Genomic DNA, 16,886 nt, shown 5'->3' on the forward strand with positions numbered 1-16,886 from the left:
TAGTGAGTTTCAGGGTTTTTATTTGCTTTTGGTGGACATAGTGATGGTGATCAGGAAACACTTGCCAGGGCAGGGGATCATCCACTAGCAGCCAGGAACCATCTGTTCCTTCCGGTGTGATGTCTACACTGCCAGTAGAGGACAGTGGGAGCCTTTCTTGACCTTCGCGTGCCTTCGTGAGCGAACACCTCCTTTCAATCATACCTGCAAGTTTCTCTCAGCATCTGTTTACTTGTCTCTGTCTCCCTTATGGTTGTTTGTGTGTAATAGGTTTCTCAGAAACAAAACTGGGTGATGCAGTCATCAGTCCTACAGCTCATAATGACTCAGATAGACTCAAAGAAATGGTTGATAGATGAGGTCACAATTGTGTGAACATCATAGAGGATATGCACTACACTAAGATGGTTATGATACCACTAGGTGGTGAAATCTTACAGAATCACCCATGGTATATGGGGTCTGTTGTTGGCCAAAATATCATTATGAAACATATTACTCTGTACATACACACAACAACAACAACACACACACACACACTCACAGAGCTGACTGAAATAATAACAGTATGGTTGGAAAACCAAAGTGAAGATTATTTACCTAACCAAACTGAACACTTAAACCTGGAAATAACCATTCATTTAACCAAGATGGCTATTGTATAGGCTGTTTTGTTACAGGATCCTTACAGGGTGAGTATAATACAGCTTTATGTGTGGCTATCAATTACACTGAAAATTGCAGAAGACTCATTGAAAATCAGAAAGTTCATGGTAAAAGCTAACAGACTTGATTATTGTTTGAGTCAGTATATCACATCCCCATACTCACTCCTACTCTGAATATGATCTATCCTGCAGGCAGAGGCAAGAGGGTGCCATTTATGATCCTTTCTATGATGTCCCTAGGAGATAAAGCTCACTCCTTCTTAAGACAAAGTAGAGGTCTCCCTGTTCTTGTTCAGAGTTTGCATAAAGGTCCTGCTACCTAGGAACCAGCTCAGCTGACTTAGACCTGTGCAATCCCCAGTATACTCTTAGTCCACATACCTATAGCTATCTGTGAAAGAAAGGGATAAGGAAGAACTGGCTCACTGGATACGGGTTCTGGGAAGTGTCACAGTTTGGGGAACGGGGAAAGTCCCTGGTGTAATTCACTGAGTCTAAAGGCCTGAGAGCCAGGGGAGCTCATGGTGGGAGTGCCAGCCTGATGGAAGAAGGGAAGATGAGATGTCACAGAACAAGCAGGCAGGCAGCAAAGCAAAGCTGTGAACTCCTCCTTCATCTGTCTTTTGCTCTGTTCAAACCCAACCGGGTTGGATGCTATCCACTCATATTTAGAAGGACCATCTGCTTTACTGAAGTCCGCCCATTAAAGGCTAACCCTCACAGATAGACGCAGAAACAGTGGTTAATCTGACACCCTGTGGCTAGTCCAGCTGAAACACACAACTAAACCTGTGGGACTTTTAGACCCAGCTATCTAAAGCCCTCCCCTGGGGTGGGCATCATGGCCCAGGTTAAGCTGCAAACTTCAATGCCAGCATCCCATATTTAGTGCTGGTTCCAGTTCTGGATGCTCTGCTTCCAATCCAGGTCCCTGCTACTGAGCCTGGGAGGGAAGCAGAGGACAGCCCAAGTGCTTAGACTCCTGCTACCCATGTGGGGGATCCAGATGGAGTTCCTGGCTCTTGATCCAGGCCTGGCTATTGTAGCCGTTTGAGGACTGAACCAGAAAATGGAAAATCATTCTCTCTCTCTCTCTCTCTCTCTCCCCTCTTTCTCTCTGCCTTTCAAATAAATAAAATAATTTTTACAAAAAACCCTCAACTCTACTTGCCTCCATTGCTATAATAGCTGCCTAAAAGGTTCTCCATGGCCATTGTTTATATCCTACACATTCCCTGCCTCTGACTACAGTTCTCAGAGGGATGTTCTAAAGGGAAATTGTGAATGCACACCCCAATCAATACAACAGTTTCCTCTTCACACTTCCCATTTACAAGTTTCCGTAGGATAAAGTTCTGGTACTTCAACATGGTCAAAAGGCTTAAAATATCAGGTCCATGCCTACCATTTTCGCTTCATCTTGTCTTCTGATATGCTAGCTTTGGAACTGTAGACACATGTTCAGGTCCATGAATATGCCACACACCTTCCTGACTTATGCTTTTGCTAAGGCTGCCTTTCTCTGCTCAGAAAATGCAGATCCAGACTTTCCAAATAGTTACTCTCTTGTAAAAATCTCAATTTTCTTGTTACCTCCCTAAAGAAGCCTTTTGTAATCCCTTCATTTGAGACAGGTTTCCATTGTGTACGAACTCAGGTACTGCACCTGCATAACAGTTATTGAACTTGACGTTACCACTGCCCACCTGGGGGAAATGAGTCAAGGAAAAGCATTTGCTTCCTTTTCTGACACAAACTTGGTCATTGGATTTCAAGGTCCTGGGAGGGTCTTAAAATGCCATCAAGCTTCCTGGGTCAAGTAGGGCAGAATCCCAGCCTTCATTATTCATGGTACTAAATCATATGTATTTTTAGAGAGATGTAAGCATTCTCTAAGACAGACTGCAAGCTCGTCTTGTGATTCCAACTTCTGTGCTCCATTGGTAGAAGTGTCTCTCTTTCTCCCTCTCGCTCTCTCTCTTCCCTCCCCTTCTCCCTCTTCTTCCCCTCTCCCTCCTCTTTCCCTCTCCCTTTCTTCTTTTCTCACCCTCCCCCTTTCTCTTTTTCTCCCAGAAACAAGATGGGGTGAGAACTTCCGTATTTTGAAGACTGAAAAGAAAAGGCCATGGTAGTTCCCTAACGAATTGTTAAAGTAAAAATTATTCATGATAATTTTTAATGATAGAAATGGGACTGTTACAATGAGGTTAATAGTAATGGAGACAGATTGTATTCAGCTCCGGATACAACAAGGAAAAGTGTGTTTTAAAGCTGAGGGACAGAGTGGGGGATCAATGGAAGGAAAACTACTTAAAAGTAGGGTAATTCTTTGCTGAATTAGCCTAGCAGGTGTTTTGCCGAGGGCAGACCCAGGGGATAAGAAACAGAAGGTGATCAGTCCAATGATGACCAATTTTTTTTTCCTATATTGCCTCAGCAGAAATTTTGCTAAAACTGGAAATTGGGTCAACATCAGACATAATCAGGAGAGAGGATTTAGAGATGCCTGACAGTAGACATCGTCTGGGAGTCCCCAAGGGACAAATGGCTTCTCCATTTTTGTCCCAGCACTGCCAGTCATCATGTCTCTTAGAGAAGGATGGGCACATTCAAGAAAGAAAGAACAGGGTACAAAAAAACTGCTACCATGGAAACAAGTAGAGGCCCTCATTATAGGAAGACCAGGGACTTGTGCCAGTTGCTGCCTCAGGAAAGTCTCACCATCATCTTCAACATTAGCCTCAGTTATATGCTGAAGGCCACCTTTAACCAGGAAGCAGAGAGTCATATGCCTGCTGTACAAAAAAGCCGTAACTGGAGGGCAACACATTGGAGCAAAGGAAATGAGTTTATTCAGAAGGCTGGCAAACAGGAAGATGGAAGACTAGTGTCCTAAAGACACCATGCCCTGGAACTGCTTTTAAATAAAGTGGCAAGACTAGAGGTGATGCATCATTGCAGACCTGGGCACCAGAAAAGGACCAACAAGGGTTGTGAAACCCTTAGTCCTTGATTAGCTGACTTTGGAGATGGGATCTAGTCAAGCTACTTCTATGCATCCTTACTGAAAGAAACACCATCTCTATGCCCACCCGCTTATCTCATCAGAGGAGGCAAGCTTTGGATAAGGTCTTATTTGCAGAAACCTCAACTGCAGGCAGAATTCCTCTCTTAGCTACCATGTCTACATGCAGGGTTGAGCAGCAACTATGTGCCCTGGAGGTTAAAGGCAACAGAAATAGTATGAAGGCAGAGAGGCTAAGGTGTCTTAGTATGTTTCTCCCCAAAAGTAGAGTGTCTTCCTTTCTCTCTTTTATAAGGGTTTATTTATTTGAAGTGCAGAGTTACAGAGAGAAATATTTCAACTACTGGTTCACTTCCCAAATAGTCTGTCAATGGCTGAGGCTGGGCAAGGCAGAAGTCAGTAATTAGACACTCCACTCAGATCTCCCACAAGGGTAACATGACCCAAGCACTTGAGCCATCTTCTGCCTTTCCAGGTCCATTAGCAGGGAGCTGAATTGGAAGTGGAGCAGCAGGGATGATACTGGTATCATGGGATTGGCTTAACCCACTATGCCACAGCACTGGTCCTAAGTGTCTTCCTTTTTGAATAGGGAAAGACCCGTGGGTCTTCTAAGATATGAAGAGGGAAAACGGAACCATGGCAATTACTGGCTTTCTTTCCATCTTCCATTCAATCTAATCTATGAGACAGCACCAATCACTCTACATTTGTATTTTGACTACAGAAAATCCTCCCTTGCCATTGAACGAATGCTTTGTACTATTTATAATCATAGCATACATGTAACTACTACAGAAAGCAAAGAATTACAGTCATATTTGTGCAGCTGACTTATAGACTCTTCTGCTTAGGACATTGTTGTCCAATGTTTGGGAAGGCTTGAAGGACTGTGAAACCTTGAATGAATTAAACTTAGAGTAGAATGGAAGGGCTCTGAGAAATGGGACTCTTTCTTGCGGTACAAGGGATGAAAATTGGAGAAACAGAGAAAAGAAGAACATGAAGATAAATCTGTGGACCATGGGCCAAATCTGTTTTGACACAATTCTGAAGGATAAATCTGTGGACCATGGGCCAAGTCTGTTTTGACACAATTCTGAAATATATTGTCTCTTGTGCGCCTTTTCTAAATGACTGGTGGACACTCCATCAAATGCCAATTGAGAAAGATTCAGAAGCCACAAATGGCCTAGTTGGAAATAGCCCATGTTGAATTCAAAAGTAGCATTTTTACACATAGTTAGTGTTTTTCTTCTTCCGTCCCACCTTACTGGATGGGGTGGGTGGTCATTCTGCTCAACACTGTGCAGCTCCTTTTCTGGCAAGGAGGACAGCTGAGATGGGAGTGTAAGCTGAAGCAGCACATACCAGCTATGGCATGAGACATGAGCTATGAACACTCACGTTCTAATGGAAAACTGGGGCATATTTGGCATAGAAGGGATTTCTTTTGTTGCCATTTCAAAAATTAATAAAAAGAGGACAGATTTCATACATTCCATTAGTACAATTCCAGGCAGACAACCACACTTCTCTTCCTCCTCCCAATCCTCCTTCTTCCCTCCCCTCCCTTCCTTTCATCAGTTTTTGCAAAAACATAATTGCAATATACCCTATATTCACAGGTTTAATTCACCACTAAGCATAACATTCAACAAGTAAGAAGTAAGAAGACCACAATTTCAGAGGAGTATAAGCAATGCTAAAGACAACAATCATATCGCAATATATCCATTTCATTCCAATGTGTTTTTGGTATTCTATGTTAATTGCCAAATATATTTGTCTTTTTGAGAGTGGCTTTTTTCATTGAGCATAATGGCTTCCAGTGCATTTATTTTGTTGAAAAAGATAGGATTTCATTCTCATAAGATAGATTTCATTCCGAGTAGCATTGCACCGTGTGTATGTGTGTGTGTATCACATTTTCTGTTTTTTAAGATTTTTTTATTTATTTGAAAGTCAGAGTTACACAGGGAGAGAAGGAGAGAGAGAGAGAGAGAGAGGTCTTCCATCTGCTGATTCACTCTCTAATTGGCCATAATGGCCAGAGCTGTGGCCAATCTGAAGCCAGGAGCCAGGAGGTTCTTCCGGGTCTCCCACGCAGGTGCAGAGGCCCAAGCACTTGGGCCATCTTCTACTGCTTTCCCAGGCCATAGAAGAGAGCTGGATCAGAAGTGGTGCAGCCAGGACTCAAAGCAGTGCCCATATGGGATGCCGGCACTGCAGGTGGTGGCTTTACTCGCTAAGCCACAGTGCGGACCCTGGGCGCTTTAACCTCTGAGCTCCTCTGCAAAGTTGGGCCCTTTAAACAATGCAAGGGAGAGAAGCTGAGAAACGGGTGTGAGTGAACTGATTGAGTAGAACAGCACCTCAGTGCCTGGAGTCCTCCATTGATCTAAGGCCAACCTTCCATTGTTCTAAACCAGGAGAACTGAGAAGATGGCTCAGGTGAGCTGAACTTGAGTTTTGAAGCAAGAAGGGAAGGAGGAATTTTCATGATCACCTACAGTTTTTTTTAAGATTTATTTATTTATTTGAGAATCAGATTTACACAGAGAGAGACAGAGATTCGGGGGGAGGGGGTGTCTTCCATTCACTGGTTCACTCCCCAATTGGCCACAATAGTCAGAGCTGTACTGATCTGAAACCAGGAGCCCATAGCTTTTTCCAGGTCTTCTAAGCAGGTTCAGGGGCCCAAGGACTTGGGCCATATTCTACTGCTTTCTCAGGCCACAGTAGAGAGCTGGGTCGGAAGTGGAACAGCCAGGACTTGAACCGGTCCCCATATGGGATGCCAGCACTTCAGGCGATGGCTTTACTGGCTATGCCACAGTGCAGCCCTTATTACCTACAGTTTTCAAAGCCTTCATCATCCTCACCACTTCAAACTATTTCCCCTGAAACTTTGAGTACAGCTGCACTTGTGTCATCACAAGAGGTGATAATGACCTCAGAGAGTAAAAAGAATAATAGTTACTACTATCTCTTAACCTTTCTCCTCTGGAGAGCATCTGTCATTTTACTTTGTCCAAATAACAGCCCTACCACAGTTAGCTGGCCATCAGTGGGTATGCTTTTGTCATCCAGAGAGTCTCAGATGATCTGTTAAGCAAATGGACATTTATTTGGGGTCTTAGAATTGCAATTCAGGGAGCACAGATTTCAGTGGGAGATAAGATAAGTGTCATTAGGAAGAAATTTAAAATATCTATGCAAAAGTAAAAATAAGAAGTGTAAGTAGGCTACATAGGTTGCTCATAAAGAATATTATTGAGGGGCCAGTGCCATGGCTCACTTGGTTAATCTTCCGCCTGCGGTGCTGGCATCCCATATTGGCACCGGTTCAAGTCCCGGTCGCTCCTCTTCCAGTCCAGCTCTCTGCTGTGGCCCGTGAAGGCAGTGGAGGATGGCCCAAGTGCTTGGGCCCTGCACCCGCATGGGAGACCAGGAGAAGCACCTGGCTCCTGGCTTCAGATCAGCACAGCACTGGCCGTAGTGGCCATCTGGGGAGTGAACCAATGGAAGGAAGATCTTTCTCTCTCTCTCTCTCTCTGTCTCTAACTCTACCTGTAAAATTTAAAAAAAGAAGAATATTATTGGAGGATTTACATCTATGGCTCAGACTGTATCATTGTTTCAGGAAAGCAGAGTGTGATTTTGATTTATACAATCTTCTGGATGCCCTTTCAATAAATGACTTTCTTGTGGCACACCATCAAGTGCATAGACTGGTCACATCAGCCCATGATAGAGCTGGGTTGCAACTGTAGTTAACAGCTGCCAGATTTATCCTGTTTTTATTCTTGAAAAGAAACTCAGTACAAATGTACACATGCAAATTGAAACATCTATGACATATCATAAACAGGTTGGTGGACTTTTAAGCATGGTGGCACCCAGGGTAGAGGAGGGAGGTATCAGAGATGGTGGCCAAACATAAAAGTGCTCTGCACTAGACAAGTATGGTTTGTCTTCCACCATTGTCCCTGTGAATAAGGTCTATGGCTGCCGTTAAGTCACCTGCTTTCTCTACAGCCAGCTGTGCATTCTTGAAATGGAGAGAATAACACATTCTACACATGTTGTGCACAATTCACAAGACATATATGTAAATGCTAAGCCTACTGCCTGTCATGGTGGGCAGCATTAACTGCAAGCAATTTCTTGATGAATTAGCAGTGCTTTTCCCTTTGACTCATTAATGAGCTTCTGGAGCTCTATCCTAAAGAGAAGAAAATACCTGAATCACTGCAACCAAGAATTCATGTGAGAATATGCTCGTGGTAGCACGATGAAAAGTTAATCATTAGAATTGTACTATTGGTAAAAATTGTTTTCAGTCATAAAAGGCTCATAAATGCAAGTAATGCTGACCTAGGAATGTTTTTCTGGAAAGGGGGCTTTCGTAGTTAAATTTAAGGGTGAGAAATATTAGGACTGAGAGTCATATTACTTATCTTATGCTGCATCTTGCCACTTCAGTGGAAAACTGAATTCAGGTGGACATTCCTTTGATTACTCTTTTATAGTTTTTACTTTTTGAAAGAGACAGAGTGACAGAAAGAGAAAGAGAGCCCCCCCCCCGTAATTAACACACATTTATTCTTAGGTGTTGAAATTTAACTGAAAAGTGATCCCTGTTAAATATAAGAGTGGGAATAAGAGAGGGAGGAGATGTACAATTTGCGACATGCTCAATCGGACTTGACCCAAATGGTGTAGTTAGAAATGTGCCTGGGAGAGGGGGTATAGCTCAGGGGTAGAGCATTTGACTGCAGAAATGTGCCTGGGGGTTCCAATACAATCCCATCAAGATTGCATGTACCAATGCCATCTCACTAGTCCAAGTGATCAATTTCAGTTCACAATTGATCACACTGATAGGTCTAAGAGTCAAAGGGATCACACAAACAAGACTAGTGTCTGCAAATACTAACTGATAGAATAAAAAAGGGAGAGAACAATCCAACATGGGAAGTGGGACACACAGCAGACTCAAAGAATGGCAGATGTCCTAAACAGCACTCTGGCCTCAGAATGAGCCCTTAAGGCATTCAGATCTGGCTGAAGAGCCCATGAGAGTATTGTAGGCATGGAAAGCCAAGACATTCTGGAAAAAAAAAAACCTTCCTAAATGAAAGATCTCTGGAAAGAGGTACCTTTCTCTGAAGGGAGGAGAGAACTTCCACTTTGACTATGACCTTGTCTAAATAAGATCGAAGTCAGCGAACCTTAAAGGCTTCCATAGCCTTGGCAACTCATGACTAGAGCCTAGGGAGATTTCTGATGCCATAAACAAGAATGTCAAATTGTTAAGTCAACAACAGGAGTCACTGTGTACTTACTCCTCATGTGGGATCTCTGTCCTTAATGTGCTGTCCAATGTGAAATAATGCTAGAACTAGTACTCAAACAGTATTTTACACTTTATTTTCTGTGTGGGTGCAAACTGATGAAATCTTTACTTAATATATACTAAATCGATCTTCTGTGTATAAATATAATTGAAAATGAATCTTGATGTGAATTGAATGGGAGAGTGAGCGGGAGATGGGAGGGGTGCAGGCGGGAGGGAAGTTATAGGGGGGAAAAAGCCATTGTAATCCATAAACTGCACTTTGGAAAATTATATTTACTAAATAAAAGTTTAAAAAAAAAAAGAAAAGGAAAGAGAGCTCCCATCAGCTAACTCATCTCCACATATGATTGCAACATCCGGGGCTGGGCCAAGACCAAAACCAGGGGCCAGGAACTCCATGCTGCTCTCTCTCATGAGAATACAATAGCAGGACACTGGAATCAGGAGCACAGATGGAACTTGATTCCAGGCACTGGGATATAGGATGTAGGCATCCCAATTGGTTTCTTCTTTTACTTCTTATCCTCCTCCTCCTCCTCCTTCTCCCCCTCCTCCTCCTCCTTCTTCTTCTTCTTACTACTATTACTATTATTGTTCAAAAGGGAGAGAGAAGAGGAGAGGGAGAAAGAGAGAGAGAGAGAGAGGAAATGGCAGTGGGGGGGGGGGTTCCCATCTGCGGATTCACTCCCCAAATGCCTACAACAGGTGGAGCTGAGTCAAGGCCAAAGCCGAGAGCAGGGAATTCAATCCATGTATCCCATGCAGGTAACAGGGAAACAATCAGTTGTCATCTCCATGGCCTCCTAGAGTCTGCATTGGCAGGAAGCTGGATTTGAGAGATGGAACTGGTTATCAAATCTAAATAATCTGATGTGGGAGTAGGCATTTGAACCATTGGGACAAACTCCCACTCCTCAGGCAGCCACTCAAGATAGGGTAGAACCCCTAACTTTTTTGCATAGTGATGCTGGCTGTGGGAGAAGCTGAAAAAGGCTGAGCCAGGTGTTGTGCAAAGTCTGGCGTTCAGTGGCCTTGAAACAAAATATCCATGGCTGTTTGGACGTGCTTACCTGAACCAACTCACTGCATGGCTGTGAACATGAATGCCCGGAACATAAAAGAGACAAATGGTAGGAATGGGAAATAGGATGTGGCTGGCTATGGAGTTTGCAGTATGAATTCCAAATGGTTTTCATGATATAATACATATTCACTATTTTAAAAATTTTCTCCTGACTCATCTATTGGAAGTGACCCAATCACATGGCCTAGGTGGGCACCATGTGTTCACTCCTTAATTTCCCATAACTTCCTGATGTAGAAATTAACCCTAATTATTCTCAGATCAACATGGACTCATTTCTACCCTTGCTTATGCAAATAATAATTTTCTTTTTCATCGTGCTTCTATTGTGTACACAGCTTGTATCCCCAAGTCCAGGCTTTCCATCCAGTCTGCACTACCTGTTACTGAACATACTCTCAGCAAATTGAAACTGTGGTCCATGTACTTGACTGTTTCTAAACTTTGAAAGAAAGCTATTCAGCAAGCATCAGAGTGCTTCCACATCCAGTTTGTAATCACCTCCCAACCTTTCCTCCTTCATATTCCCCGGACCTCCCTATCCTACTTGCAAATGAAAGGGTGTCTTCAGTTTTCCCGGAATGCCATTGTGCTAATTTCTCCAAGTCTTTGCTCATACACTTACCCTGGCTAGGGCTCAATCACACTCTGCTCCCCGGATCTCCTTCCGTATAAGCCTCACCTCCTCGCTAAACCTTTGCTTATCTAGTTTTTGCTTCTGCCAGGCTCCCATGAGAGCTGGGCTCCGTCTCTCTTTTAGCACATTTCACTGTGTAACAAAGTTTTTCCATGTGCATCTTTTTAAAAACCGTCCCAAACGCTTGGCACATGGTCGGCGTGCCATACGGATTTATGTGATGAGCGAGTGTAATTATTTTTACATCTTAAATTCCCTAGAAAATGTTCATGTCCCACCGTCCTCCCTTCCTGGAGTCTCATATGGCCCTCTTCACAGATAGCACCGTGATCCTTCACACAGGAAGAAAAAAACAACCGTGGATGTGTCTCTGAGCAAAGCTGACATTTTTTTCCCCCTTTAAGATCTCGCAGCTGAATGTGGAATGATCCTGAAATTAAGGTCAGCTCCAAGTGGTTGTTTATATCAGCTGTCAGAATGCAGAATAAAAAACGGCTTTTATATGTTTGATTTTTTATTGTTTTCCAGGGCAATGTCACTTTTTCCTGCTCCGAACCACAAATTGTTCCCATCACATTTGTCAACTCCAGCAGCAGTTATTTGTTGCTGCCTGGCACCCCCCAAATTGATGGGCTCTCAGTGAGTTTCCAGTTTCGAACGTGGAACGAGGACGGTGTGCTTCTGTCCACAGAGCTGTCTGAGGGCTCAGGGACCCTGCTGCTGAGCCTGGAGGGCGGGATCCTGAGACTCCTGATCCAGAAAATGACCGAGCGCGTCACCGAAATCCTCTCAGGTACTGTGTGCTGATGCCTGCTAAGCTGGTTTCTTCAGCCAAGTTGAGAAGGGAGGTTCTGACCCATACAGAGAGTCCAACTCAAGGGATGCGGGAAGACCCAGTGTCCAAGTCTGTTGAAGCAGTATTTTTTTTTTCTTATTAGGGTAAAAAAAAATAGAGAATTTCAAATTAGGTGAATTTTAGCAAATGCCTAAATTTCCTTACCTATCAGCATCCTCACCAGACATGTGGGATTAAGAATTCCTACCCAGGAATATCTAGTGTACGGTAGATCATTGACAGAGCATCCTGCTACAACTTCGGCAGACTGGACCTGTGCTGTACGGACTCCTCAACATGCTGGCTCAGGGAAGGGAATATTTGCTATTTTGTAGATGAGGACATGCAGCCATGGAAGACTTCTACAATTACAATTCCTAAGTGACGAGCTGAGCTTTCAACATGCATGTGTCTGACTGACAAGTCTGTGTTTTCCTCTCGAGTCGCATTACCTTGGAAATTCGTACAGCCCTCTCTTCTGTCTCAAGGAAACATTAATGAGCTTTAAAAAAACCCCATATTTTAGGGGTCAACATGGAGGCAGAGAGGGTTAGGCTTCCTTCTCTGATGCCAGCATCCCCTATGAGATTCTGTTCAGATCCCAGAAGTTCCACTTCCAATCCAGCTCTGTGGTCATGAGCCTGTAAAACAGCAGAAGATGGCTCAGAGGTTTTGGCTCCTGCCTCTCACAGAGGAGATCCAAATGGAATCCCTGGTTTCAGCTTGGCCCAGCCCTGTTCAGTGTGGCCATTTGAAGAGTGAACCAGCAGACAGAAGGTTGAAGGTTGAAGGTTGATCCCCACTCACCCTCTTTCTGTAAATCTACCTTTCAAATAAGTAAATAAATCTTTTAAAAACATATTATAAAATTATATATATTAAAGATACATAGTTAAATATATGTGTGTGTTTTGAAAGAATTAAATAAGTAATGCATATGACATCTGGGTATAGAAAACACTTTTTTAAAAAGATGCATTTATTTATTTATTTAAATGGCAGAGTGACACAGAGAGAGAAATACGTCTTCCATCCACTGGCTCACTCCCCAAATGACCACAACAGCTGGGGCTGGGCCAGTCTGAAGCCAGGAACTCCATCCAGGTCTCCTGCATGGGTGTCAGGGGCCCAAGCACTTGGGCCATCTTCTGCTGCCTTCCCAAGCACATTAGCAGGGAGCTGGATTAAAAGTGGAGCATCTGAGACTCAAACTGGCACTCTGATATGGGACGCCAGTGTTAACAAGAGGCGGTTTAACTTGCTTTAACAGTACGAGCCCCAAAACTTGTTTGTGTGATCTGCAAATGCCTTTGGGAAGCACTGGCTTTTATTGCAATGTACGATAGACCTTAACATATACCAACATGGAACATATCTTAGAATAAGTCATGGTTTTCAACATTCTGACTCTTCCAGCTGCTGTTAGATCAGCATAGAGCAGTTGAAGTGACTTTTTCTGCCTTCCCTGTCATCTCACTGTCTTCTGTCCTCCAAATTGCAGTACTTTCTAGGTTGACAACCATTGGTGGAGGTCAAACCACATGCCAAGGGCTGTGCTAGGGACAGGCCTGCTGATAGGTCAACAGGTCCTTTGCGAGCTCTCCCTGAGTCATGAGTCTGCCTCAGACCCCCTGCTGTGCACCCTGGGACATCATCTATCATGGATGCAATGACAGTGCATTTTTTTCCTTTTGATTTAAATACCTGTCTTCTACTACTGGACTTTGAGTTTTATTATGCAAGTAGATAAATGGAAATTGTCTTAAATACTAAAAATAAAAAGCAGCTTAATAGTAAAGGTCTGATCAGAACATGAAGAGCCTCAAATGCCAATAAGGATTTTGCTAAAAAAGGCAAATTGAATCCCTGGCAAATGCAGGAGATCCTGGATTTGGGAGTAGATAGAAACATTTGAAGTCTCTCCTTTTTCTGTTCTGTTGTCCTGGAGAAACTTCTCAGTTCTCTTTCATATGCAAAGAGGAATGTATTCATTAACTATAGCTGCGTAATAGATAACACCTAAATCTGTGATTGAAGGCAATATTTCCTTTGTCTCAGTTTCTGTGGGTAAGGCATGCATGGGTCACTTGGCTGTGTGATCTCGGCTCAGGGCCTCTTTTGAGGTTGCAGTGGAGTTGTTGATGGGGCTTAATGGGGGGAGTATTTGCCCCTGGGCTAGCTCACATCACTGTTGGTAGCCTCAGGAGATTCATCACCCAGTTCACTCTCATGGACCTCTCCAGAAGGCATCCTGGAGAAGGTGAGCAAGATCACCTGACTGAGAACACCCAATACTGGAGGTAGTGTCCTATCACTCTTCTGTCATAGTCCACTCATTGTAAGTGGATAATCAAGTCCAGCCTATGTTCAGGTGGAAGTGCCTTTGTACAGTCATGGATATTTTCAAATGTGGATTGTTTGATCATCTTAGAGACTGCCTGTCACATGACATTTAAAAAATGTTGGGGATGGATGTTTGCCACCATGGTTAAGACATCACCTGTGATGCCCACATCCCATATTAGTATGCCTGAGTTCGAGACTGGCTTTGCTACTGACTACTGCTTCCTGCTACTATATATCCTGAGAGGTGGCAGGTGATAGCTCAAGTATTTGGGTCTGTGCCATCTGCTTGGAAGACCTGGGTTGAGTCCCCAACACCCAGCTTCAGCCTGGCCCAAACCCAGCAGTTGTGAATACTTGGAGAGTGAAGCAGTAGATGGGAGCATTCTGTCTTTCTGTCTGTCTCTTACTTTCTATCTGTCTCTGCCTGTCAGATAAAATAAATAAGCAGGACTATGATGTCCGTTAAATGATATTAGCATGTCTCCAGTACTCAGCAATGTTGAGAAGCTGTTTCACAAATTCCCTACCCTTCCATTCTCACTTAAGACCTAGAGGTAGAAGGTGCCTCATTCTATGAAGTCGTAAAAGCCATGAGCAAATTTGTGCAGTCAGAGGAGTTTTGCAAAATTTATTAGATTTCCAGTAAAGGAGGTGAGTTAATCACTTAGAATTATAATATTTTTCATGTTCAGAGTTATAAAAGTTAAACCTCAATCCTCCTTATTTAAAGAAGAAAAATGTGAGCTGGCACTGGGCTGTTTCTCTCTAATCAGCGTGATGTTTGAGTACAGAGACTTGTAGGCCCCAGGTCAAAAATGCAGTTTTAATATAGTACAGGCCCTGGCGGCTCTTTGCTGTAAAGACTCCAGGTGCGGCCTGTATTATTAAGCACATGTCAGTCCATTAAAATACGTTTATGACTGAGAGAGAGAAGGTGGTAAATGCTGCCACACTTCTCAGCTACAGAAAGAGAAAGAAATTATCAGTTATTACAGACCTGTCTCTCAAACATTGAAACAAGTAAAGGGAAGTTTTAAAAATGTGCAGCCTGAGCTCCTGAAATCTGTCTCAGAAAACTTGCATAATTCTCTCCTCCAGGGGGAATTTCCTGCATTTCGGGAAATTTGAAATTTCTTATCTTTTATACAAATGAAACAGGGCTTTACTTACTTGGGAGAATGGAGGCAAACAAAAAAAATATTCAAACAAAACATGTTCCTTTTTTCATCTGACAGACAGAGTAATAGAGAGAGAGAGACACACACACAGAGAAATCTTCCATCCACTGGTTAATTCCCCAAGTGACTACAATAGCCAGGTTAGATCCATGCTGAACCCAGGAACCAGAAACTCCATCCAAGTCTCCTACAAGGGTAGCAGGGGCCCTAGTACTTGGAACATTTTCTGCTGTCTTCCCAGGTACATTGGTAGGGAGCTGGACCAGAAGCAGAGCAGCTGGAACTGGAACTGGTGCTCCAATATGGGATGCCAGTATTTGCATCACAACACAAGCCCTGAAACAAAAACATCTCTTTCTTCCTTTACATTTCTGAATAAACTTATTTTTAGAGTACTTGAGATCATAGTGACTTCATAAGAGATGGAAACCCCACATGAACATTGAATAAACACTGACAATTGTCTTAGTAATTTTGAGGGTCAGTGGGGTTATCCTTGACACTTGGAACATTACATAAAACAGAAGTTGGCATCGCATTTTATTAATGGATTAGTGAATCCACATATTCAAAAATATATGTAAGTAGACTAGTTCAGGTGTTTCTAACACCTCAGATCCAAAAGAGAAGTCAATTCCCGTGGAAAAGGCAGCACAGAGGTGCCTGGCACCTACTTCCATATACCCAGAGCTTCATACTGTGTGCATGGCTTTTTAGGGAGAAGGAGATATTTAGGGCTTTTTGAATTGGAGATCTGGGAGAGACATGCAAACTAAATGCAGCCTTAAAATAGAAGGTATCTGGATTTAGTTGTTCTCTGGGATGAAGTTCCAGTAAAATAAAGGACGACAATGTATTTTTGAACCAGAAGACATTCAAACTCGGGCTTCTTTTTTGAATTCGCAAGTTCATGGCCTTTACATTATATCCTGCCGCTACTCATATTCGTTTTGTATACTGTCAGTTGTTTAAATAACTCAAATGTAAGGAAATGGTGCTTGAGAAGAAAGATTTACAGTCTAATGTACAATAGGTTATTAAGGGAAGTAGGCTATTTTGGAATCTAAAGTTGTGTTTTTCCCAAAATATTTCAGTTGGTAACCTTATTCTCAGGTACTGTAACTGAACACGAGACAGGGCTACTTATGAAAGAGGTTATTTTGGTTCATGGATTTGGGGATTCACAGTCCAAGACAGGACAGCCCCATTGCTCTGGAAACTGATAAAGGAAGTGGGTGGTCCAGTGCATACAGAAGATTCACCTGGAAATCCAGGAAACAGAGCTGTTGGGAGCAATTTCATCATCTGTGTCGGCATGATCTCTTATAAAACTCCTAGAATTCACACGGGGGCTTCACCCTTTCAGCCTTATCAATCTAGTTCCCAAAGCCCTCACTTCTGCACACCATGATTAGATTGAGTTTCCACCGTCCTAGCACCATCAATTTATGATTTTCAGAACTAAATGTCTGCACGAGCTGGGGAGTCAAATCATGCGTAAACAACAGCATTGAGTTTGATGGGATTCACATAGGAGGAGGAGTCCATTGACTGTGTAGACTTCTAGTCTACTTCAGCAAATGTTGTCTGTATAGAATAGGTTGTAGCAAATAATGTGCATTAACATACAACCCTCACAAAAATATTTTCTGAGTGCATATCACATTTTTGTGGGTATTTTTAAAGTTCAGTGCAGATTCCTTAGTGAGATTATTATCTAAGGAGTAAGACCACTAAGTGACAAGAGC

At 42.9% G+C, this 16,886-nt stretch overlaps 1 protein-coding gene across 2 annotated transcripts in view; it reads left to right on the forward strand.

Annotated features, from left to right (window-relative positions):
* Nucleotides 1–16,886, forward strand: part of CNTNAP5 (contactin associated protein family member 5) — a 967,841-nt gene that overhangs the window by 510,753 nt on the left and 440,202 nt on the right. For both annotated transcript variants that reach the window (XM_062199074.1, XM_062199079.1), the window contains exon 8: nucleotides 11,308–11,572. In XM_062199074.1, coding sequence (XP_062055058.1) covers nucleotides 11,308–11,572 — 265 coding nt within the window. The remainder of the gene's footprint in view (nucleotides 1–11,307; nucleotides 11,573–16,886) is intronic.

Source organism: Lepus europaeus, chromosome 1, assembly GCF_033115175.1.
Source record: "Lepus europaeus isolate LE1 chromosome 1, mLepTim1.pri, whole genome shotgun sequence".
Taxonomy (NCBI): Eukaryota; Metazoa; Chordata; class Mammalia; order Lagomorpha; family Leporidae; genus Lepus; species Lepus europaeus.